General features: G+C 49.4%; 1 protein-coding gene across 1 annotated transcript in view; it reads right to left on the reverse strand.

Annotated features, from left to right (window-relative positions):
* inppl1a (inositol polyphosphate phosphatase-like 1a) overlaps positions 1 to 24928 on the reverse strand; it is a 200707-nt gene that overhangs the window by 20904 nt on the left and 154875 nt on the right. The window contains exons 19-23 of the mRNA XM_085998320.1: positions 18941 to 19030; positions 16166 to 16279; positions 7501 to 7589; positions 6665 to 6752; positions 4225 to 4380 (exon numbers count right to left, since the gene is read on the reverse strand). Coding sequence (XP_085854446.1) covers positions 4225 to 4380; positions 6665 to 6752; positions 7501 to 7589; positions 16166 to 16279; positions 18941 to 19030 — 537 coding nt within the window. The remainder of the gene's footprint in view (positions 1 to 4224; positions 4381 to 6664; positions 6753 to 7500; positions 7590 to 16165; positions 16280 to 18940; positions 19031 to 24928) is intronic.

A 24928-nucleotide genomic window follows, 5' to 3' on the forward strand; every position in this document is an offset into this window, starting at 1 on the left:
GCGCCGCGCTGTCGGAGGGGCAGTACAGAGGGGAGCGCCGCACTGTCGGAGGGGCAGTACAGAGGGGAGCGCCGCACTGTCGGAGGGGCAGTACGGGGGGGAGCGCCGCACTGTCGGAGGGGCAGTACAGAGGGAGCGCCGCACTGTCGGAGGGGCAGTACAGAGGGGAGCGCCGCACTGTCGGAGGGGCAGTACGGGGGGGGGGGGGAGCGCCGCACTGTCGGAGGGGCAGTACGGGGGGGGGGAGCGCCGCACTCTCGGAGGGGCAGTACGGGGGGGGGGGGGGAGCGCCGCACTGTCGGAGGGGCAGTACGGGGGGGAGCGCCACACTGTCGGAGGGGAGCGCCGCACTGTCGGAGGGGCAGTACGGGGGGGGGAGCGCCGCACTGTCGGAGGGGCAGTACTGAGGGAGTGCTGCACAGCAGATGCCATTGACTATTGAATGAGATGTTTCTGGTTGTTCCAGTGACGCAGGGAGTTCTCCCGGTGCCCTAGCTAGCATTCCTCGCTCAATCAAAAACAAACAGACCGACTGGCCATTCCTCCCAGTGCTGTTGGAGAGATCTTAATGCGTGCAAATAGACTGCCACACATGCCTGCACAAAACCCAGAGCAGAGCACTTAGTAATTAATTGCATGTGAAGTGCTTTGAGACCATTTGAAGGACACAATAAAGGCACTATATAATCCTCCTTCGTGTTTTACAATTTCATTCCAGCCAGCCTCTTGATGTTATGGGTATGGTAGCGTACCGAGTTACTAGATTAATAATCCAGAGAACATGAGTTCAAATCCCACCGTGGCATTTCCAAAAAATTGGAAATAAAAAGCTGGCATCAGTAAAAGTGTGGTTAAAAATCAAACTGATTGACAAATGTCCCCGAGGGAAGGAAACCTGCCGTCCTTACTCGATCTGACTTGTGCGTGACTCCAGTCCCCACACCAATGCGCTTGATGCTTAACTGCCCTCTGAAGTGGCCTCGTAAGCCCACTTGGTCGCAATTAGGGTTGGGCTACAAGTGCCAGGTTTGCCAGCGACGCCCACACCCCGAAAATGAATTTTAAAAAAGGATCGTGTACTGCACTCCCCATGCAGCTGTAACATGAGCACAGGCAAAGAGCGGTAAGTTCACCGAGTCATTTCTGACACCCAGAACTAACATTCCAGCCTGAAAACTGCCAGCAGTGTTCTTTGAAATAAATAATGCAATGGAAAGCCCTACAGCACATTCTGCAACATCAGAGGGCAGCACACTCTGCTATTGTTTCCTGATGTCATGTATTAAATATAAATAACATTTAAAGTCGGCACACATTTCCTGTCAATTTTTCCACTATAAATTTATGTTCACATTTAAAATGGAAACGGCTATGTAAACTGTCACACTGCAATAAACCTGTGGTGATGTGACTTCATAAATGTGGACATAGGAACTGCTAATATTAATAAAAGTTAATAAAGGCTGGGTATTCTGCGGCGAGTGTCTCGCCTCCTGATTCCCCAAAGCCTTTCCGCCATCCACAAGGCACAAGTCAGGAGTGTGATGGAATACTCTCCACTTGCCTGGATGAGTGCAGCTCCAACAACACTCAAGAAGCTCAACACCATCCAGGACAAAGCAGCCCGCTTCATCGGCACCCCATCCGCCACCTTAAACATTCACTCCCTCTACCACCGGCGCACCATGGCTGCAGTGTGTACCATCTACAAGATGCACTGCAGCAACTCGCCAAGGCTTCTTCGGCAGCCCCTCCCAAACCCGTGACCTCGATCACCTAGAAGGTCAAGGGCAGCAGGCGCATGGGAACACCACCACCTCCAAGTTCCCCTCCAAGTCACACACTTGGACATATAATGCCGGGTCAAAATCCTGGAACTCCCTCCCTAACAGCACTGTGGGAAGTACCTTCACCACACGGACTGCAGCGGTTCAAAGCAGCAGCTCACCACCACCGTCTCAAGGGGCAAATAGGGATAGGCAATAAATAAATGCTGGCCTTGCCAGTGACGCCCACATCCTATGAACAAATAAAAAAAAGAATGTGACGTTATTTTTTTTAAAAAAAGCCTCCGAATCCCGAGGGGCCAGTAACTCATTGTGTGAAGCTCTTGGTGACGGTTTTATGTTAGAGGACGCTGTATAAATGCAGGATCTCAAGGGACAACGCGTCTCCATTGACGGAACGCCACGCAACGATGGTGAAACAGAAAGCTCACGGAGTCAGAGCATGATGCCACATCACAAGGCTTTCAATCAGAGCTGGCTGGCTTCCCGGCACTTGGGGAACACTGCCAGGAAGTGTCCTCCGCTTCTCCCAAAGGAGTGGGAAAGCGACACTTGGATTCCTTTCTTAAAAATAAATAAAACACATGATGCAAAGAGGGGCAGGGTTGGCCCCAACGTCATTGAATTACAGAGAACGTACTGCACAGAAACAGGCCATTCGGCCCAACTGGTCCGTGCCGGTGTTCATACTCCACACCAGCCTCCTCCCACCCGGCCAATATTTGTCCCTCAGTCAACATCACTAAAACATATGATCTGGTCATTATCACATTGCTGTTTGTGGGAGCTTGCTGTGCGCAAATTGGCTGCCGCGGTTCAGAAATTACAACAGTGACTACACTTCAAAATTACTTCATTGGCTTGGAAGCGCTTTGGGGCATTGTGAGATCGTGAAAGGCACTATACAAATGCAAGTCTCCTCTCTCTCTTGATCGCACCCTATCAGCACATCCTTTTGGTTTGATCGATTGGTTCAATATGCTGCGGTTATTCCTCCCCCTCCTCCCTTGTGTCCTGAAGGTCCAGGCTCATGTTGGGGTACAGTTCCTCGGCCACTGGGTATCCTCCCATTAACCGACGATCCCCAAATGGCCACCCTAGTTGGTGAGCTTAGGCAGAAGAGCAACGGCAGAATATCAGTAGCTGTTGATGATTCTGCTGTTGTCATATACATTTCTTGTGCTTATTTGTCCAATTACCATCTCCTTACACCATCATCCTTTTGTCATTTAATCTCTCCTGCCGCCCACCCTATCACAGACCTTCCTTTTTGTTCTTTCCTCCCCTCTCCGCTTTCCCTGCCTCTGCACTTGCTTAAAATCTGTTACATCTCAAACTTCTTCCAGTTCAGACGCAAGGTCATCGACCTGAAACGTGAACTCTTTCTTTCCTCACAGATGTTGCCTGACCGGCTGAGTATTTTCAGCATTTTCTGTTCTTATTTCAAATTTCCAGCATCCGCGGTATTTTGCTTTTGTGTTGGCAGAGTACCGGAGCCTGTCCTCACCCGCTGTCCGTACAGGAACATAATAAATTTGCTGCCAGGATAAAGCCACAAACTCGAACCAGTAAATCTGGGCAGTGACGTCCATCGAAAAGGAGGAAATCACACATTCTTGAGCTGACTGTATAAACCACTCTGTCCATTCCAAATAATGCGAAACACAAAGGACAAACCCCGGAAATCTGATGCAGATTTCCAGCATCCGCAGTATTTTGCTTTTGTGTTGGCAGAGTACCAGAGCCTGTCCTCACCTGCCGTCCGCACAGGAACATTTAATATATTTGCTGCCAGGATAAAGCCACAAACTTGGCATCGACACAAAGGTGGCAGTATAACTGCAGTCTTACTCGGTTTAAATAGGTCCGCATTATAGGAGGAGTCGGCCACACAGCCCCTCGAGCTTCAATAAGATCATGGCTGATCTTCGACCTCAACTCCACTTTCCCGCCCGATCCCCATATCCCTCGATTCCAAAAATCTATCGATCTCAGCCTTGAATATTCTCAACGACTGAGCCTCCACAGCCCTCTGGGGTAGAGAATTCCAAAGATTCACCACCCTCTGAGTGAAGAAATTCCTCCTCATCTCAGTCCTAAATGGCCGACCCCTGATCCTGAGACTGTGCCCCCTGGTTCTAGACTCTCCAGCCAGGGGGAAACAACCTCTCAGCATCTACCCTGTCAATCCCCCTCCGAATCTTAGATGTTTCAATCAGATCACCGCTCATTCTTCTAAACTCCAGAGAGTATAGGCCCAATCTACTCAATCTCCCCTCATAGGACAGCCCTCTCATCTCAGGAATCAATTCTATAAATCTGGCATTAAACTACTCGGAGACAATTGGGGGGGTCATCAGAACCTACAGGAGAGAGACTGACTCCTGCACAAAGCCATTAAAGAAACACGACACGCTGGCGCTGTTGCGTGAAGTACCGTAAAGGCGCTCCCGGGTTCCGACTCTCTCCGCTGGCACTCGGACCTTCATGGACCCGCGGATATTGCCCGTTTCTTCCCCTCTGTGCGACAGCGAGGTCAGGAACTGTTGAGCGGTGCTGCCAATCATCGACTTCAGTGCAATGCAGCACTCACCTGCGGAAGGACAGAACGCGTGAGGGGAAGGGGAGAAAGAGCAAACAGGAGAACTTCACTTACACATAAATCATACGGTCAGCTCTGGCTCAGCCGGGAAGCGTTCTCACCTCCGAGTCAGACTATTCTGGGCTCAAGCCACACTCCATGACATAATCGGGATTAGCACTTGAGCGCAGTACTGAGGGAGCGCCGCACTGTCGGAGGGGCAGTACTGAGGGAGCGCCGCACTGTCGGAGGGGCAGTACTGAGGGAGCGCCGCACTGTCGGAGGGGCAGTACTGAGGGAGCGCCGCACTGTCGGAGGGGCAGTACTGAGGGAGCGCCGCACTGTCGGAGGGGCAGTACTGAGGGAGCGCCGCACTGTCGGAGGGGCAGTACTGAGGGAGCGCCGCACTGTCGGAGGGGCAGTACTGAGGGAGCGCCGCACTGTCGGAGGGACAGTACGGAGGGAGCGCCGCACTGTCGGAGGGGCAGTACGGAGGGAGCGCCGCACTGTCGGAGGGGCAGTACGGAGGGAGCGCCGCACTGTCGGAGGGGCAGTACGGAGGGAGCGCCGCACTGTCGGAGGGGCAGTACGGAGGGAGCGCCGCACTGTCGGAGGGGCAGTACTGAAGGCGTGCTGCACTGTCGGAGGGGCAGTACTGAGGGAATTTGCACTATCGAATGGGCAGTACTGAGGGGGTGCCACAGTGTTGGAGGGGCCGTCTTTTGGGTGAGACTTTAAACCGACGCACGGTCTACCTGTTCAGGTGGACATAAAAGATCCCACAGCACTATTTCCAAGAGGAGGAAGGAGTTCCTGGTACCCTAACCAATATTTATCCCTCAACCAACGCCATCAGAAACAGATTAACATACTAACAACTTGCACTTAGATCGTGTTCGTAACGTGGACGAACTCAAGGTACTTCACAAAGGCGTAAGCAGAATGGATGCCAAGGAGGAGGAGTGTGAAGAAGTGACTAAACGCTTCGTGAAAGAGGAGGTGGAGGGGTATAGGGAGAAACTTTCTAGTGAGTAGACTCTCGGTGGCTGAAGACATGGTCGCCAATGGTGGGGCAGGAGGGGGGCGGTGCATAAGAGGCCAGGGTTGGAGGAACACATTGTACCAGGATGAAGGGAGGGTTGAAGGAGGTTAGAGATATTACACAGAATATACAGCACACAGCCATTCGGCCCAACCAGGCCATGCCAGCCTTTATGCTCTACTCGAGTCTCCTCTGGTCCTTCCTCATTTAACTATCCGCATAACCCTCTATTCCCTTCTCCCTCATATGCTTATCCAGCCTCCCCTTAAAATGTGTCTATATTATTTGCTTCAACCACTCCCTGTGGTAGCGAGTTCCACATTCTCACCACTCTCTGGGTAAAGAGGTTTCTTCTGAATTCCCTATTGGATTTCTTGGTGACTGTTTTATATTGATGGCTTCTAGTTTTGCTCTTCCCCACAAGTGGTAAGATAGGGTAGGTGAGGCAACGAAGGGTTTTAAAAATAAGGATGCGCATTTTAGATTTGAAGCATTGATGCGAGGCCTCAGGAGCCGATGTTGGTCAGTGAAGACACGTGTGATGGGCCAACAGGACTTGGTGTGAGGAAAGGACAGGTCAGCAGAATTTTGAATGAGCTGGAGTTTATGGCGAGCAGAGGATGGGAGAGCACTGGAGTAAGCGAGTCTACAGATGATACAGGTGCGGGTGAGGGTTTCGGTGGCGGAGGTATGTGACGCTGGCGAGGCCACATTTATTGAAAGTCACCGCGAGAAGGTTCTGGGGGCCATTTCGTACATTAAGAGTCCACCACGTAGTGTGGGACTGGAGTCACGTGGGGTCCAGACTGGGTAGGGGTGGCAGGTGTTCCCTTTAAGCTGCGTGGCCCTCAAGGCCCCGCGCAGCCAGCTTTTAAATCAAAAAAACGCGCACACGGGGTATTTTGACTGGGTCGCGCGGCCCCCTCCCCCCCAAAAATTACAGGGAACATTGGTGGCAGGTTCCCTTCACTCAAGACCCCACTTTGAGTGTCGCTGTAATGGGGTTAAGCGGAATACCTCCTGTTCTTAACAGAAAACGCTGGAAAAACTCAGCAGGCCGGGCAACATCCGTGGAGAGAGAAACAGAGCCAACGTTACAGGTCAAAACCCAAATGACTGTTTCTCTCTCCACGGATGTTGCCTGGCCTGCTCAGTTTTTCCAGCGTTTTCTGTTGTTACTTCGGATTTCCAGCATCCGCAGTATTTTTTGCTGTCATACCTCCTGTTCTTGCCTGCTACACTAGCATGACTTACCGTAGGACTCATAGCCATCCACGGATTTGACGGTGAGGAGGAGGTGCTGGTCTTGCAGATACTCAATATCCGACACAATTGGCTTCAACTTTAAAATAAAATACACGGATCATTCCTGATTAAATGGACAACCTGCTAACAATCAGCCTTGTGAAATATAATAATCTTGTGTTGTTACTAGACATATTTAGTACAGTGGCATCTATACTCGGCGTGGAAAAAAAGGGTATTTGGTGTAATCTTGCATCACACTCGCAATTCATTGCTTCTAATTGCTCCCAGCAACACACCCTCACTCACCAGACTTTCAGTCTAGCGAGGTGTCACACTCGGCTCACTCCCACCTCGCAGTCAGAAGGCTGTGGCTTCAAACCCCACTCCAGAGACTTGAGCACAAATATCCAGGCCGACACTCCCAGCGCAGTGCTGAGGGAGTGCTGCACTGTCAGAGGTGCCGTCTTCTGGATGAGACGTTAAACCGAGGCCCCATCTGCTCTCTCGGGTGGACGTAAAAGATCCCACAGCACTATTTCGAAGAGGAGCAGGGAAATTCTCCCCGGTGTCCTGGGGCCAATATTTATCCCTCAATCAACATCACCAGCAGATTATCTGGTCATTATCTTATTGCTGTGTGTGATAGCTTGCTGAGTGAAAGTTGGCTGCCGCGTTACAGACATTACAAGAATGACTACACTTCAAAAAGTGCGTTATTGGCTGTAAAGCGCTTTAAGGCACTATAGAAATGCAAGTCTTTCTTTTCTTTCTTAAACTCAGTGATCAATCACAAGCATGAAAACGCCTGGCCTGTGGAAAGAGTTGCGGTCTGTTTGAATTACCGTCGGGAGTTGCCTCGAAGACCAGCCAACCTTCAGAAAGTTGATGTTGTCGCTGCTTTGCGTGTCGTTTTCTGAACTTTTCTTGAATTCTGCAACAGAACAGGTGAAGTTATTTTTCTCCGGTCCCTAATGCGCTGACCCCTGCTGGGGTAAACCTGCTCCGTACCGACAGCTCTCCAGCAACCAGTGCGAGTCTAGGCAGCTAATGTTGGCAGGCTGTTCAAACTTTTGAAAAAAACTCACAGGATGTGGGCGTCGCTGGCAAGGCCAGCATTTATTGCCCATCCCTAATTGCCCTCGAGGTGGCGGTGAGCCACCTTCTTGAACCGCTGCAGTCCATGTGGTGAAGGTGCTCCCACGGTGCTGTTAGGGAGGGAGTTCCAGGATTTTGACCCAGCGAAGATAAAAAAACAGCGATATATTTCCAAGTCGGGATGGAGTGTGACTTGGAGGGGAACTTGCAGGTGATGGTGTTCCGATGCGCTTGCTGCCCTCGCCTTTCTAGATCGGAGAGGTTGCGGGTTTGGGAGGTGCTGTCAATAGACGGAAGGGAGGAGGAGGATGAAGCGGCCGTCAAAACGGCTCCCCCTCCGGTCTCCATTCAACTCCAGAGGCAGAGAGCTCGGACAAATAGTCTCCACCTCAAATGTCACGCTGAAGCCCTTCCTCCCAGACACTGTCAGTCCACTGCTGGGACACACAGAGCCCACGCCCCAGCCAAGATCAGAACTCACTGAAGTCTATATTCAGACCAGAGGGCTGCAGCGGGCCCAGCAGCAAGATGAGAGGCCGCTTCAGGAGCCGGCATCGAGCATCATCGGAACAGGGTGGGAGACCAAAGACACGAGAGGCCAGAGTGGGATCGGGAGGAGGGAGTGATGATGACGAGCTACAGTAAGGCCAGGGTCACACGTACGAACAGAAGCTACCACAGGGAGTAGTTGAGGCGAGCATGGATGCATTTAAGGGAAGCTAGATAAGCACATGAGGGAGAAAGGAATAGGAGGTAGAGGAACTGACAAGGTTACAGACAAAGAGCAGGGGAGTGGGACTAATTGGAGAGCTCTTTCAAAGAGGCACGACGGGCCGAATGACCTCCTTCTGCGCTGTAAGTTTCTATGGTTTCTATGATATACTGACAGGGTGAGATGAAGAGGGGTGGGAGGAGGCTCGTGTGGAGGATAAACGCCAGCACGGACCTATGATATACTGACAGGGTGAGATGAAGAGGGGTGGGAGGAGGCTCGTGTGGAGGATAAACGCCAGCACGGACCTATGATATACTGACAGGGTGAGATGAAGAGGGGTGGGAGGAGGCTCGTGTGGAGGATAAACGCCAGCACGGACCTATGATATACTGACAGGGTGAGATGAAGAGGGGTGGGAGGAGGCTCGCGTGGAGGATAAACGCCAGCACGGACCTATGATATACTGACAGGGTGAGATGAAGAGGGGTGGGAGGAGGCTCGCGTGGAGGATAAACGCCAGCACGGACCTATGATATACTGACAGGGTGAGATGAAGAGGGGTGGGAGGAGGCTCGTGTGGAGGATAAATGCCAGCACGGATCTGTTGGGCCGATTGGCCTGTTTCTGTGCTGTAAATACGGTGTAACGAGAATGGAGTTGAATCACTCACCGAACCTTCGTTTGGCCTCCCCAGTGGAGAGGAGATCGCACCGTGAGCGGTGAATGTAGTACACCAGTTAGGAGGATGCACAGGTGAATTGCTGCCTCAGATGGCCCTGGTCTGGGAGAGGTGAATGGGCAAGGCCTGTATCTCCTATGGTCGCACAAGGTGGTACCAGGGGAAGGGCAGCTGGAAGGCGAGAGTGGTGGGAGCCTAACTGCAATGACTGAAAAAAGTAAATCAGGAAAGCCACGAAATGTGGGCTTTGACCTCCGCATGGATTCGCTGAGCGATCTCCTTGGGAGCCCTGTCCTGAATCTCTCCCCTGCATAGAAACAGTACACCAGGCACAGCACAGCGTCTTTATAAAGCAGCAAAGATGGCTACCCCATGTCCCAGTGCATGCTTCCACTGGCCACCTAGCCCCCTTGGGGTGAGAGTGAGGATTACAAGCAGAATTTCTGTCATCAGGATTAGAAAACACCGACTGCCAGCTCTCTGTAGAGCAATCCAGTCATTCCCATTCCCCCGCTCTATCCCCGTAGCCCTGCAAGTTTATTCCCCTCAAGTGCCTATCCAGTCTCCCCTTGAAAACATTGAGTGTCTCCGCTTCCACCACTTCCGTCGGCAGCGAGTTCCAGATCCTCACCACTCGCTGCGTAAATCAGTTTTCCTCACATCCCCTCTGAATCTCTTGCCCAAAACCTTAAATCTGTGTCCCCTAGTCCTTGTACCATCAACTAGTGGGAACAGCCTTTCCCCGTCTAGCCTATCCAAACCCGTCATAATCTTGTACACCTCTATCAAATCACCCCTCAACCTCCTTTGCTCTAATGAAAACAAATCCAGCTTCTCCAACCTGTCCTTGTAGCTAAGGTCCCCCATCCCCAGAACCATTCTGGTAAATCTCCTCTGCACCCTCTCAAGGGCCTTCACATCCTTCCTAAAATGTGGTGACCAGAACTGGACGCAATACTCCAGTGTAAGCAGACGCACACTCGGAACCACAGAAACTACAGCAAACAGACTCTCAACTCAATGCCGAAACTACAGCACAAAGTCTCTTGCATACAGCAGGACAGTTACAGAATACAAATGATGTGCATAAAATCAATCCCAGCCACTTACAGCAGTGAGTGCGGTTTCAACAGAGTGCTGCGAGTTGGGTGAGTCAGGGAGGCTCAACTGGTTGCTAAAAATCAAACTTGTTTGTTTCACATTTACTGTTGCTGTCTTACTGTTTAAAATCTAAATTTCCCAGCTTTAAGCAGGGTTATAAAGGGATATACAAGGCCTACAATTCAGAGCAGCTGAAGGCAGTTAATTAGGGAAACTAATTTAACTAGCTCTCCTGTAGCTGGGCTCAGCAAGTCTCCCTTGTTTCAGGGCCTATAAAACAGGCTTTGAAGTGCGATTCGGACTTTTCCTCAAAGGCCGGTCAATCTCGCAGACCGGCGGCGGCGTTCCCTGCCACGCCACGATTCAAAAAGTGACGCGGGCAAGAGGAAGCAGCTGATTGGGTGAGTACGGCCAGGTGAGTATTTATACTACTCTATAGTTTGACAGTTAAGGTTAATAGCTTATAAAGTTTAGAAGGTCTTAATTTTTGCGGTTATAGTTTCTAAGGTCTCTGTTGTGTATCGGGGAGTGCTAGTAACCAAGGGCCCTTGAGTATATCATTGAATTGTAGTGTAATTGATCTGATTTAATTTAATTTAAATTAATTGAAGGGTAAGTCATCACAGCACAGCTCGGCCCCATGGCATGCTCCTCCTGCACTATGTGGGAAATCAAGGACACTTCCTGTGTTCCTGACGACCATGTGTGCGGGAAGCGTATCCAGCTACTGGCAGACTGCATTGTGGCGCTGGAGCTGCGAATGGATACATACTGGAGCATTCGCGATGTTGAGGACGTCATGGATATCACGGTTAATCAGTTGGTCACACCGCAGGTAAAGGCTGCACAGGCAGGAAGGGAATGGGTGACCGCCAGGCAGAGTAGTAGGTGCAGGCAGGTAGTGCAGGGGTCTCCTGTGGCCATCCCCCTCTCAAACAGATATAGCAATTTGGATATTGTTGAGGGAGATGGCTTATCGGGGGAAGGCAGCAGCAGCCAACTTCCTGGCACCGTGGGTGGTTCTGCTGCACAGGACAGGAGGAAAACGAGCGGGAGAGCTATAGCGATAGGGGATTCTATTGTAAGGGGAATAGATAGGCGTTTCTGCAGCCGCAAACGAGACTCCAGGATGGTATATTGCCTCCCTGGTGCAAGGGTCAAGGATATCTCGGAGCGGCTGCAGGGCATTCTGGAGGAGGAGGGTGAACAGCCAGTTGTCGTGGTGCATATAGGTACCAACGATATAGGTAAAAACCGGGATGAGGTCCTAAAAGCTGAATATAGGGAGTTGAGGTAGTAAATTAAAAATGACCTCAAAAGATAGTAACCTCTGGATTGCTACCAGTGCCACGTGCTAGTCAGAGTAGAAATAGAAGGATATTTCAGGTAAATACGTGGCTAGAGGAATGGTGCAAGGGGGAGGGATTCAAATTCCTGGGACATTGGAACTGGTTCTGGGGGAGGTGGGACCAGTACAAACTGGACGGTTTGCACCTGGGCAGGACCGGGACCGATGTCCTAGGGGGAGTGTTTGCTAGTGCTGTTGGGGAGGGTTTAAACTAAAATGGCAGGGGGTTGGGAACCTGTGCAGGGAGACAGAGGAAAGGGAAGCAAGGATAGAAGCAAAAGACAGGAAGGAGAAAAGCAAAAGTGGCAGTCAGAGAAATCAAGGGTGTAAATCAAACATGGCCACAGTAAACAATAATTCTAAAATGTCTAAGTGTTAAAAAAATCAAGCCTGAAGGCTTTGGCCGAGAAATTCAGTGGCCTGCGCCACCAGTTTGCGCCCAAAGAGGGCACTCAGTGGCTTTTGCGCCACTGGCCACACCTACCGCGATATTTAGCGGGGCGCTAATGGCGGCGTTAGCCTGTAGCGCTGCGCCGCCACCGATGACGTCATCGGTGTGCGCAGCGCCCCGATGGCCATATTTGGTCCCGCCCGCCTCTTCAGCGCCGGCCGCAAATAGCGACCGGTACACAGGGGCCTACCTGTGGCGGTAGTGGCGCTAGTTAAGGTGGAGGTGCGGCCGGCCGCTTTTTCGGCACCCGCCTGCCCGCACCTCCGTCCTCCTACACCACCCCCCACCCCGGCGGCATTGCCGGCTGTTTCCCGAGAGCCCGGCACTTCTCCTTGGTGCCGGGCTCATTTGCCGGCACTCGCGAGCGGGGATCGCGCTGTTGCAGGCACCTCCCCTCCCCCTCAACAGTGGGAGGAAGGCCTGCAGTACCGCAGCCTGCCGTGCCGCAGCGTGTGGCGCTGCGGCCCTTAGCGCGCCGAAATTCAGTTTCAGCGCCCCAAGCGGGGCGCGGGAAGCCTCGTTTAGCGGCCCGTTTCCATTTGGGGCGCAGAAACTGAATATCCGGGTGGCGCAAGTGGCTCTGCTCGCAGCGGTAATTCCGGCGCCCAGGCGAGCTTGGCGCCCCACTGAATTTTTAGCCCTTTGTGTCTTAATGCGAGGAGCATTCGTAATAAGGTGGATGAATTAGCTGCGCAAATAGATGTAAACAGATATGATATAATTGGGATTACGGAGACATGTCTCCAGGGTGACCAAGGCTGGGAATTCAACATCCAGAGGTATTCAATATTCAGGAAAGACAGGCAAAATGGAAAAGGAGGTGAGGTAGCATTGCTGGTTAAAGAGGAGATGAACACAATAGTAAGGAAGGATATTAGCTCTGATGGTGGAATCTATATGGGTAGAGCTGAGAAATACTAAGGGGCAGAAAACATTAGTGGGAGTTGTATACAGACCCCCAAACAGTGATGCTGAGGTTGGGGATGGCACTAAATAGGAAATTAGAGACGCGTGCAATAAGGGCACAGCAGTTATCATGGGTGACTTTAATCTACATATAGATTGGGCTAACCAAATTAATAACAATACTGTGGAGGAGGAATTCCTGGAGTGCATACAGGCTGGTTCCCTGGACCAATATGTCGAGGAACCAACTCGAGAACAGGCCATCTTAGACTGGGTATTATGTAATGAGAAAGGATTAATTAGCAATCTTGTTGTGCGAGGCCCCTTGGGGCGGAGCGATCATAATATGATCGAATTCTTTATTAAGATGGACAGTGAAGTATTTGACTCAGAGACTAGGGTCCTGAATTTAAATAAAGGAAACTACGATGGTATGAGGCGCAAGTTGGCTAGGATGGATTGGGGAACGTTACTTAAAGGGTTGATGGTGGCTAGGCAATGGCAAACATTTAAAGATCGCATGGATGAACTACAGAATTTGTTCATCCCTGTTTGGCATAAAAATAAAACAAAAAAGGTGACTCAACCGTGGCTAACAAGGGAAATTAGGGATAGCATAAGATCCAAGGAGAGGACATATAAATTGGCCAGAAAAAGTAACAAACCAGAGAATTGGGAGCAGTTTAGGATTCAAAGGAGGACAAAGGGATTAATTAAGAGGGAGAAAATAGAGTATGAGAGTAAGCTTGCAGGGAATATAAAAACTGACTGTAAAAGCTTCTATAGATATGTGAGGAGAAAAAGATTGGTGAAGTCAAGCATAGGTCCCTTGCAGTCAGAATCAGGGGAATTTATAATGGGGAACAATGAAATGGCAGACCAATTAAATACATACTTTGACTCTGTCTTCACATCATAGGGTACCTTAAGGAAGTGGCCCTAGAAATAGTAGATGCATTACTGGTCATCTTCCAAAATTCGATAGACTCTGGAACAGTACCCATGGATTGGAGGGTAGCTAATGTAACCCCAGTATTCAAAAAAGATGGTAGAGAGAGAAAACGGGGAATTATAGGCCGGTAAGCCTGACATCGGTAGTGGGGAAAATGCTAGAGTCCATTATAAAAGATGTAATAGCAGAGCACTTGGAAAACAGTGACAGGATCGGACAAAGTCAACATGGATTTACAAAAAGGTAAATCGTGCTTGACTAATCTACTGGAATTGTTTGAGGATGTAACTGGTAGAATAGATAAGGGAGAACCAGTGGATGTGGTGTATTTGGACTTTCAGAAGGCTTTCGATAAGGTCCCGCATAAGAGATTAGCGTGCAAAATTAAGGCACATGGGACTGGGGGCAAGGTATTGACTTGGATAGAGAACTGGTTGGCAGACAGGAAGCAAAGAGTTGGAATAAACGGATCTTTCTCAGAGTGGCAGGCAGTGACTAGTGGGGTACCGCAGGGATCGGTGCTATGACCCCAGCTATTCACAATATATATTAATCATCTAGACGAGGGAACTAGATGTAATATCTCCAAGTTTGCAGATGACACAAAGCCGGGTGGGCGTGTATGCTGTGAGCCGGATGCCGAGAAACTCCAGTATGATTTGGACAGGTTGGGCAGATGCAGTATAATGTGGATAAATGCGAGGTTATCCACTTTGGTGGCAAAAACAGGAAGACGGATTATCTGAACGGCAATAGACTGGGAGAAAGGGAAGTGCAATGAGACCTGGGTGTCCTTGTGCACCAGTCGCTGAAGGTAAGCATGCAGGTGCAGCAGGCGGTTAAGAAGGCAAATGGTATGTTGGCCTCATAGCGAGAGGATTCGAGTACAGGAGCAAGGATGTCTTGCTGCAGTTGTACAGGACCTTGGTGAGAAGACACCTTGAGTATTGTGTGCAGTTTTGGTCACCTTATCTGAGGAAGGATGTTCTTGCCATGGAGGGAGTGCAGCGAAGATTCACCAGGCTGATACCTGGGATGGCAGGAATGACGTATGAGGAGAGATTGGGTCGATTGGACTTATATTCGCTGGAGTTTAGAAGAATGAGAGGGGATCTCATTGAAACTTATAAAATTCTAACAGGACTAGAGAGACTAGATGCAGGAAGGATGTTCCCGATGGCCGGGGAGTCCAGAACCAGGGGTCACAGTCTGAAGATAAGGGGTAAGCCATTTAGGACTGAGATGAGGAGGAATTTCTTCACCCAGAGAGTGGTGAACCTGTGGAATTCTCAACCCACAAGGCAGTTGAGGCCAATTCATTAAATATATTCAAGAAGGAGTTAGATATATTTCTTAAGGCTAAAGGGATCAAGGGATATGGGGAGAAGGCAGGGACAGGGTACTGAATTTGGATGATCAGCCATGATCTCATTAAATGGCGGAGCAGGCTCGAGGGGCTGAATGGCCGACTCCTGCTCCTATCTTCTATGTTTCTGTGATTGACGGGGTAATTACCCAAGCATCTCCATTCTGGCCGGTGTCTCTACATGCAGCCTTTCTTTGTTTATTAATTCTCAGGATGTGGGCGTTGCTGGCAAGGCCGGCGTTTATTGCTCATCCCTTAGTTGCCCTGAGGGGGTGGTGGTGAGCCGCCTTCTTCAATCGCTGAGTAGCGGCTTGATACAACCGAGGTGCTCGTTAGACCACTTCCGAGGGCAGTTAAGAGTCAGCCACGTTGGTGTGGTGTGAGTCACCTACAGGCCCAGACTGGGTCGGGACGGCAGGTTTCCTTCCCTAAAGGGACATTTGTGAACCAGTTGGGTTTTTACGACAATCTGACAGCTTCATGGTCATTTTTACTGACACCAGATTTTTATTTCCAGATTATGTTTTTTTAACGGCAAACGCACTATCAGGTTTAAAGATCCGTAAACCGGAGTAGCCGGGCTCCTGCATTTGCTGCAATACAGCAACCCTATAGTGGTGCCCAGCACTCGGGCAGCACCTGCCTAAGTCATAGGGAGAGCAAGGCGATGGATCAAAATATCCAAGTGCCTTGAATCAAGACAGAGACACCATTTGTTGGCACATTGCAGGGACCGTGCTACTCTTTGGCCCTTTCGGCTACAATCCCTTCTTGGTCAGCTCGAACCCCCTGTGAATGCGGACAGTTTGAAGCTGGACTTTAATCACGCCAGATTATTCTGAAGAAACATTGCACTGGGAGGAGAAGGGGGCTTCCATTCACCAAGTTACTCACCTTCCAGGCAAGCGGAGTAGAACTCAATGAAGAACTTAGTTCTGCTGGCAGTTTTCACAATGGCTTCGATGTTCTCGAAGTCGATGTAGGCCTGGTCCGACGTCTTGGAGAGGCCTGGGTTTAAACATGAAGCAGGAATGAGCAATAAGCCGCGAGACTTTGTCGGTTTCTTGCCTTGGTACTAAAATCCTTGGAGTCCAAGTCACCCCAGGCCAGCCCCACGTGCTTTCATTAAACAGCCTGTTAGCTCAAAAAACTGGCAGAAGAATTAGGAGCAGGAGTCAGCCATTCGGCCCCTCGAGCCTGCTCCGCCATTCAATAAGATCGTGGCTGATCTTAGACCTCAATTCCACTTCCCTGCCTGATCCCCACATCTCTCGTTTCCCGTCGTGCCCAAAATTCTATTGATCTCAGTCGTGAAGCCTGGCCGAAGCTCCCCCTACACCTGCCTTCTCAGTGCTGAATGGAGTAGAGCAGCAGGAAAATTCAATCTTAAATTGCTGACTCTCACACACACACAATCGCGCACCCAGTCAATCCCGTGCGCCGGACGCTCAGTGGGTAAATGCACCAACCAGTACGGAGACATTCACACCAAGTTCCCAAGTCCGATGCCTGGCCTGTGCAGAGCTGGCTGATCTTAGCCCGGGCAATGGCAGGTGTTACAACTGGCCTCGCTGGGGAAAGAGAGGTGGTGAAAGGCAGAGACAACGATCCAGGGTTTCCTGCTCCTGATCACGATCGAGTGACCATCGCTGCACAGCGTTACGTGTGTATGTTAGACAATCGCAGGATCGGACTCGGCTCAAACCGCCCCCCCCCCCACAGTCAAATAGCTTGGCCTTCTGGGCTCACATATGAAGCATGGTCATTTGGGCAAGAGTGCGGCCAGCGCCGGTGAAACCATGTCCCAGCAAGAGTCGGAGAGGAAAACAAAAATTCCCTCACAAATCACACTGAAGTGTCTGAGACGAGCGGTGCCCAGCTTAGTGTGTTTTGGGAAGCTTGTCACATTCTGATGGAAGCCTGGGTCACATCGCGCTGCTGATCAAGTCCAGGCTCGCAGCTATTTTCAGTGACTGCCTTTATTATTCACCGTCTAACCACAGCAGACGCGAGTACAGTGCTCGCCAGAAGCACCTTTAATGGACTCTCGGGGGGCCCAGGGAAGCGTGAATGACAAGGAATCGTATTCAGATAATCCCTGCTGCTGTGGGCGGCTGCACTCGCCTCAGCTGTGGGCCCAGCAGACACTCGCAGCTGCTTCAGTAACACAATACAGAACACAAATAACAGGCCCCTCACATTCACAATGAATGACGCAGTCTCTTTATAATCGTCTGCAACCCACAGTCACAACAACCAGGAACGATTCATGTGCAGCTACAGATACTACAGACATCAGCAGCCCACTCACGGTCAACCCCTGGACTCGGTCACATACCAGGCCGCTCAGCTGGCAGTTTATTTAGTTAACCCTTCATTTCCTTCCATTTCGGGAGCTATGAAAGACTTGCTCTGTGCTATTGACTTACAGAAATCATGATTTTAGTGGTGAAAGTTTGCTCCTCATAAGAAAGACTTGCATTTATATCGCGCTTTTCAGGACATCACAAAGTGCTTTATAGCCAATGAAGTACATAAAATTTACAGCACAGAAACACGCCATTCGGCCCAACCAGTATTTGTTCTCAACACCAGCCTCCTCCCACCCTTCTTCATCGAACCCCATCAACATATCCTTCTATTCCCTTCTCCCTCGTGTATATCCAGCTTCCCCTTAAATGCATCTATGCTATTTGCCTCAACTACACCATGTGGTAGCGAGTTCCACATCCTCACCTGCTTACTTATTTACTCTGGGTGAGTAAAGTAAGTAAGTAGTCACTGTTAACATAGGAAATCCAGCAGCCAATTTGCACACACAAAGGTCCCACAAACAGCAGTGTGATGATGACCAGATAATCTGTTTTAGTGATGTTGACTGAGGGCTAAATATTGGCCCAGGACACCCGGGAGAGCTCCCCTGCTCCTCTTTGAAATAGTGCCGTGGGATCTTTTACATCCGAGAGAGCAGACGGGGCCTCGGTTTAACGTCTCATCCGAAAGATGGCCCCTCCGACAGTGCGGCGCTCCCTCAGTACTGCGCTGGAGTGCCAGCCTGGATTTTTGTGCTCAAGTTTCTGGAGTGGGACTGGAACCCACAACCTTCTGACTTAAGAGAGAGTGACAACCACTGAGCATGGGCATTACATTGCCCGGTGTGGCACTGAGTCGCACGGAGCAGGCTTGATCCACGCAGCGGTGGCAAATGGGAGTGCTATAATTGGCCCTAGTGCCTTTGTGCTTTGGAACCAAAGAGTAGCTAGGATCCATTCCCGTCCCTGATGCCTGTCGCAACCCCCTGCTGGAAGTTGCACAAGGACAGGTTTGACTCAGCCGTGATTCCCTCCACGCCCCTCACCAGTTGAATACCTTGATGATCTTCAGTGTCTGGCCTCACCCATCAGGAAAGAGTAGGAACTGGAGGAAATATGGAACTCTCCCCGACTCCAAAAGGCTGTGGATGCTGGGGGCAAATTGGAAAATTTTCAAGACCAGAGATTGATAGATTTTTGTTGGGAAAGGGTATCGAGGGATACGGACCAAGGAGGGTAAATGGAGTTGTGGTGACGATCAGCCATGATCTAATGGAATTGCGGAGCAGCCTCGAGGGGCTGAGTAGCCTCTTGTTCCTACGTTCCCTGTTCTGATGCCCCATGTAAATGCACCCACCTTTTTTGGATACAAATTGCGACGTCACACCAACTTCGAAAGTGCCAAAGACCGGTGAGTGGTCACTCGTCACAATATCGTCTGTGCAACCTGAGAGAGAAAAAGAAACAGAAAATATTATCTTAATAACTGGTAGGGTCCACGCACACCATCAGCAAAAGGAGTGGGCTTGATGGGCTGAATGGCCTTATTTTGATCTGTGTTTTCTTGCCTCTGTTCAGTTTATTTGTTTTTAAGTTGGTCTCTGTACTCCAATATTGGAGACATTTGGCAGAGCAAGTAATCGAAGGTCGCTCCTTAATCTCGTATCGCGAATGGCCACTGATCTGATACGTACCCGATCTCTAGATCTAAAGAAGCTGGGAATGTTTACATTTCAGAAAAAGCTGTTCAAGGGAGATCTTATTGAGATATTTAAGATTATGGACAAACTGAACCCTAATAATGTGTTTGAAATAATCACAACCTCTACTCAGGGGCACTGACACAAGATTAGAAGAACTAGCATTCAACTTAGTTTAGAATTTAACTACTATAATGGTGGCCTTTTTTCGGGGGGGGGGGATCAAGGGGAGAAACTACACAGGGAGCCAGATAGTGTCAGAAAATTCAAGAGAACTGCAGAGATATTTGGTAGAGCAAGTAATTGGGTTTTATGTGAGAGAGGAGAGACAGACAGAGACAGAGAGAGACTATCTGGATAATTGCAATGGATGCAGGGACCAGTAAACCCACAAACTATAAGACCACTCCCCCGCAGAGGAGTTAGAAAATAATGTTTGATCCAAGGACTGAAAGGAGCAAGGAACAAAGATGGACTTCACTACCATACAGTGTTTGCTCTCACACACACACGTACACAGTGTATTAATCGTCTCACAAGCCAAGGCCCAGAATTGTATACACTTAGCTCTTGTTTGAAGGTGGGGGAGAGGGGGGGGAGAGGGGGTGGGGGAGTCCACCACACACACGGTCCGCAAGCATCAGCTTCGAAAGCGTTTCCCAGTCGCTGAGGGTTCGGTGCTGAGTTGCAACAGCTGGTTCCTTGTGGCATTTTGGGTCTGATCCCATGATTACTGGGTATCTGATTCCACGGAGAGCCAGACACTGATGAAGACCACATGTGCTTGTTCTTTGGTGCGGTTTGGGTTGGGTTGGATTGGATTTAGGTGGGGGTGGGGGGAAGACAATGAGGAGGGAATTCTACACATGAAAAACATGGGAAAGGAAATATACAAACTGCAAGAAATGTTATTACAATGAACGACAGACTTGCATTTATATTCTGTTTCTCTCAAAATACTTTACCTACAATTAATTACTTTAAAATACAGCAGCTGTGGGCAAATGTGGCAGCAATTTGGGCACAGCAAGATCCCAGAAACAGCAAGATCAACAACCTGAGGCAGAGGGAAGAATATTAGCCAGGGAACTCCAGCTCTTCGAAAAGGTGTCATGGGATCTTTCATGTCACCCCCTTGCAGGCAGACGGGCTTTCAGTTCAACATCTTGTCCAATGAAGCTTCAATAGCTAACTTACATAGTTACAGCACAAAAACAGGCCATTCAGCCCATCATGCCTGTGCTGGCTCTTTGAAAGAGCAGTCGTGCTTAGTCCCACCCCCCCGCCTTTTGTCCGTCACCCTGTAGGTTCCTCTATATCCTTCTGTTCCATTCTCTCTCGTGTTTAGCTAGCTTTCCCTTTAATGCATCTACGCTATTCGCCTCAACTACTCCTGTGGAAACCACTCTCTGGGTAAAGAAGTTTCGCCTGAATTCCCTACTGGATTTATTAGTGCCCATCTTACTACATTAATGACCCCTAGTTTTGGTCTCACTCGCAAATGGCAACATCTTCTCTACGTCTACCCTATTAAACCCTTGCATAATCTTTAAAGCCTGTTACCCAATCCCCGACTCCAACTTGAATGTTCTTCAATTGTCTGATTTCCGAATCGTTTCAGACATTCACACAAGCCACACCGAACCTGGCCTCGTCCCGCATCAGTGACAAACATGCAGCTTTCTCTTCCCTTCAATATTCTCCCCCACAATCTTGGACCTCTTCAGCTTTGAAAGCAGACAAAGGAGAAGAGACCTTTTAGAGAATGACGTCGGGAAGAACTTTTTCCACAGTGATCGATGCCAGGAATAGTCTCTGGGTAGGGGAGGCGAAATCTCTGGAGTCTCTCAAGTGGCAGATGCAGCAATGGGGGACGAGAGAGGGGGCAGGGTCGACAGAAGGATGAGCTAGATGGGCCGAATGGCTGCCTTTGTCTGCACTTTGTGAAGACACTGATTCACGCAAGGGGAACAAATATTCCTGGCTGATTTTTCTCACACTTCTAGTTGGGGGACACAGACACCTGGAAGGAGTTGGCAGCAGAGAAGAGAGAGCGCGGGATCAGAGGACAGCAAGGACTTGGAAGGAGTCGGCAGCATCAGATACAAATCCAGCGAATCCCAAAAGAACAGCAAAATTAGGGAGTGACGTCACAGGGTAGCAGGTAGGTGATTTGGTGGGTGAGTATTGGCTTTTTTTTTCTTTTAACTAGTTAAACAAATTAATATAACTATAAATAATCGTGTGAATAAAGACTTTAAGAGCGAGAGGAAGATCGGGGAGGCCATAGTGGTAAGGGGTTCGATAGTTAGGGCGTTTCTGCGGCTGCAGACAGACTTGTCCAAGTTAATAGCCACTTGGACAAGTGTGGATTAACTAAGGAAAGCCAGCATGGATTTGTTAAAGGCAAATCACGTTTCACGAACTTGATCGAGATTTTTGATAAAGTAACAGAGAGGGTTGATGAGGACAATGCGGTTGACGTGGTGTACACGGATTTCCAAAAGGCATTTGTAAATGTGCCACTTAATAGGCTTGCCAGCAAAGTTGAAGTGCATGGAATAAAAGGGAGAGTGGCAGCATGGATACGGAATTGGCAAAGTGACAGGAAACAGAGAGTGGTGGTGAACGGTTGTTTTCCGGACTGGAGGTAGGTATACAGTGGTGTTTCTCGGGGTCGGTTCTAGGACCACTGCTTTTCTTGATATATATTAATGACTTGGATGTGGGTGTACAGGGCACAATTTCAACATTTGCAGATGATACAAAACCTGGAAGTATAGTGAAGAGAATAGTGATCGACTTCAAGAAGATATAGACAGGCTGGTGGAATGGGCAGACACATGGTAGATGAAATTTAACACAGAAAAGTGCGAAGCAATACATTTTGGTGGGAAGAATGAGGAGAGGCAGTATAAACTAAAGGGTACAATCCTAAAGAGGGTGCAGGAACAGAGAGACCTGGGGGTATATGTGCACAAATCGCTGAAGGTGGCAGGACAGGTTGAGAAAACGGTTAAAAAAGCATACAGGATAGTGGGCTTCATAAATAGAGGCAGAGTACAAAAGTGTGGAAATGATTATGAACCTTTATAAAACACTGGTTCAGCCTCAACTGGAGTATTGTGTCCAATTCTGGGCATCGTGCCTTAGGAAGGATGTGAAAGCCTTAGAGAGGGTGCAGAAAAGATTTACAAGAATGGTTCCAGGGATGAGGGACTTCAGTTACGTGGATAGACTAGAGAAGCTGGTGTTGTTCTCCTTAGAGCAGAGAAGGTTGAGAGGTGTTCAAAATCATGAGGGGTCTAGACAGAGTATTGGCGGAAGGGTCGAGAACCAGAGATCCCAGATTCAAGGTGATTGGCTAAAGAAAAAGGCGGCATGAGGAAAGACTTTTTTACACAGCGAGTGGTTAGGATCTGGAATGCACTACCGGTGAAGGCAGACTCAATTGTGGCTTCCAAAAGAGAATTGGATAAGTACCTGAAGGAAAAAAATTTGCAGGGCTACGGGGAATGGGCAGGGAAGCAGAACCAGCTGAAGCGCTCTTGCGGAGAGCCGACATGGGCTCGACGAGCCGAGTGGCCTCCTACTGTGCTGTAATGATTCTATGATTCTATTCCGTTATGTCCACATTTAGAATGGGAATTGCCAGTGTAAACTGATCACGCTGTAATTACACCCTCCCACCACTGGTGCCACTGTTGTACCTCTGTTTTGCCTCTTCTGGCTCCTCAGCTTGTACTGCAGAGGTATTTCTATGCTCCAACCAACTCTACTTCGCATATTCCAGTAGGTATTGTTATTTAAATAAACCTACATTGGCTCCATGTCTGGCAATGCCTCGATTTTAAAATTCTCATTGTTTTCAAATCCCTCCATGGTCTCCCCCCTCCCTAACTCTAACCTCCTCCAGCCCCACAACCCTCCAAGTTATCTGCGCTCCTCCAATTCTGGCCTCTTGCCCATTCCTGATTTCCTTCGCTCCACCATTGGCGGCCGGCCCTAAGCTCTGCAATTCCCTCCCTAAACCTCTCCACCTCTCTCACCTCCTTTAACACACTCCTTAAAATCTACCTATTTGACCAAGCTTTAGGTCACCTTTCCTAATATCTCCTTATGTGGCTCGGTATGACTGAGAAGAGACTTAATTGAGGTGTATAAAATTATGAGGGGCCTCGATAGAGTGGATAGGAAGGGCCTATTTCTCTTAGCAGAGAGGTCAATAACCAGGGAATTAAAGTACAGGAAACTCTCGATTTACCAGCACCCAAATAACTGGAAATCTCTGTTAACCGGCAAAATTCAGGAGTAGGTTCAGGTAGGTTTTACTTCATATTAGTGGCCGTTCCTGGATCTGTGGCCGTGTAACCGGGGTTCCTGCACCTGTTGCTATGCAACAGGGACGCCTGGATCTGTGGCTGGGGTTCCTGCACCTGTTGCCATGCAACAGGGATGCCTGGATTTGTGGTCGTTTACGGGGCTCTTGTACCTTTTACTATACCTCTCTGTAATCCGGACTTTTTGATAAACCGGCACCACGCCGGTCCCGAATAAAAAAGTTTCCTGTAATTGGTAGAAGGATTAGAGGGGAGTTGAGGAGAACCTTTTTCACCTAGAGGGCAGCGAGGGGCTGGAACTCTCTGCCTGAAAGGGCGGTAGAGGCAGAAACCCTCATCACATTTAAATAGTACTTGGATATGCACCTGAAGTGCTGTAACTTACAGGGCTACAGGATGGGATTAAGCTGGTTAGCTCTTTGTCGGCCGGCACAAACACAATGGGCCGAATGGCCTCCTTCTGTGACGAATGTTGGCCTTTATTTCAAGGGGGAGAGAGTGTAAAAGTAGGGAAGTCTGCTACAACTGTACAGGGCGTTGGTGAGACCACACCTGGAGTACTGTGTACAGTTTTGGTCTCCTTATTTAAGGAGGGATATACTTGCATTGGAGGCAGTTCAGAGAAGGTTCACGAGGTTGATTCCTGGGATGGAAGGGTTGTCTTATGAGGAAAGGTTGAGCAGGTTGGGCCTACACTCATTGGAGTTTAGAAGAATGAGAGGTGAACTTATTAAAACATAAGATTCTGAGAGGGTTGGACAGGGTAGATGCTGAGAGGATGTTTTCCCCTCGTCAGGGTATCTAGAACGAGGGGACATAGTCTCAGAATAAGGGGTCACCCATTTAAGACGGAGATGAGGAGGAATTTCTTCTCTCAGGGTCGTGAATCTGTGGAATTCTCTACCCGAGAGAGCTGTGGAAGCGGAGTCATTGAATATATTCAAGGCTGAGATATTCAGATTTTTGAGCAACAGGGGAGTCAAGGGTTATGGGGAGCGGGCAGGAAAGTGGAGTTGAGGCCAAAATCGGATCAGCCATGATCTCATGAAATGGTGGAGCAGGTTCGAGGGGCCGAATGGCCTGCTCCTGCTCCTATTTCTTATGTTATGATTCTGTGGTATCAAATTTTGTTCGATAATCGCTCCCGTGAAGCGCCTTGGGGCATCTTACTATGTTAAAGGTGCTAAATTGTATAAATGCAAGTTATTTTTGTCTTAAGTCTCGACATTTACTTTACAGAACTGCTTATCAAATTGATCACCACCTGTTCAAAACCTGCTGCAGGTGCACATGCCCCTTGGTGAA

Source organism: Somniosus microcephalus, chromosome 10 (genome assembly GCF_052327205.1).
Source record: "Somniosus microcephalus isolate GS21.2 chromosome 10, FLI_Smic_1.0, whole genome shotgun sequence".
In the NCBI taxonomy this organism is placed as follows: Eukaryota; Metazoa; Chordata; class Chondrichthyes; order Squaliformes; family Somniosidae; genus Somniosus; species Somniosus microcephalus.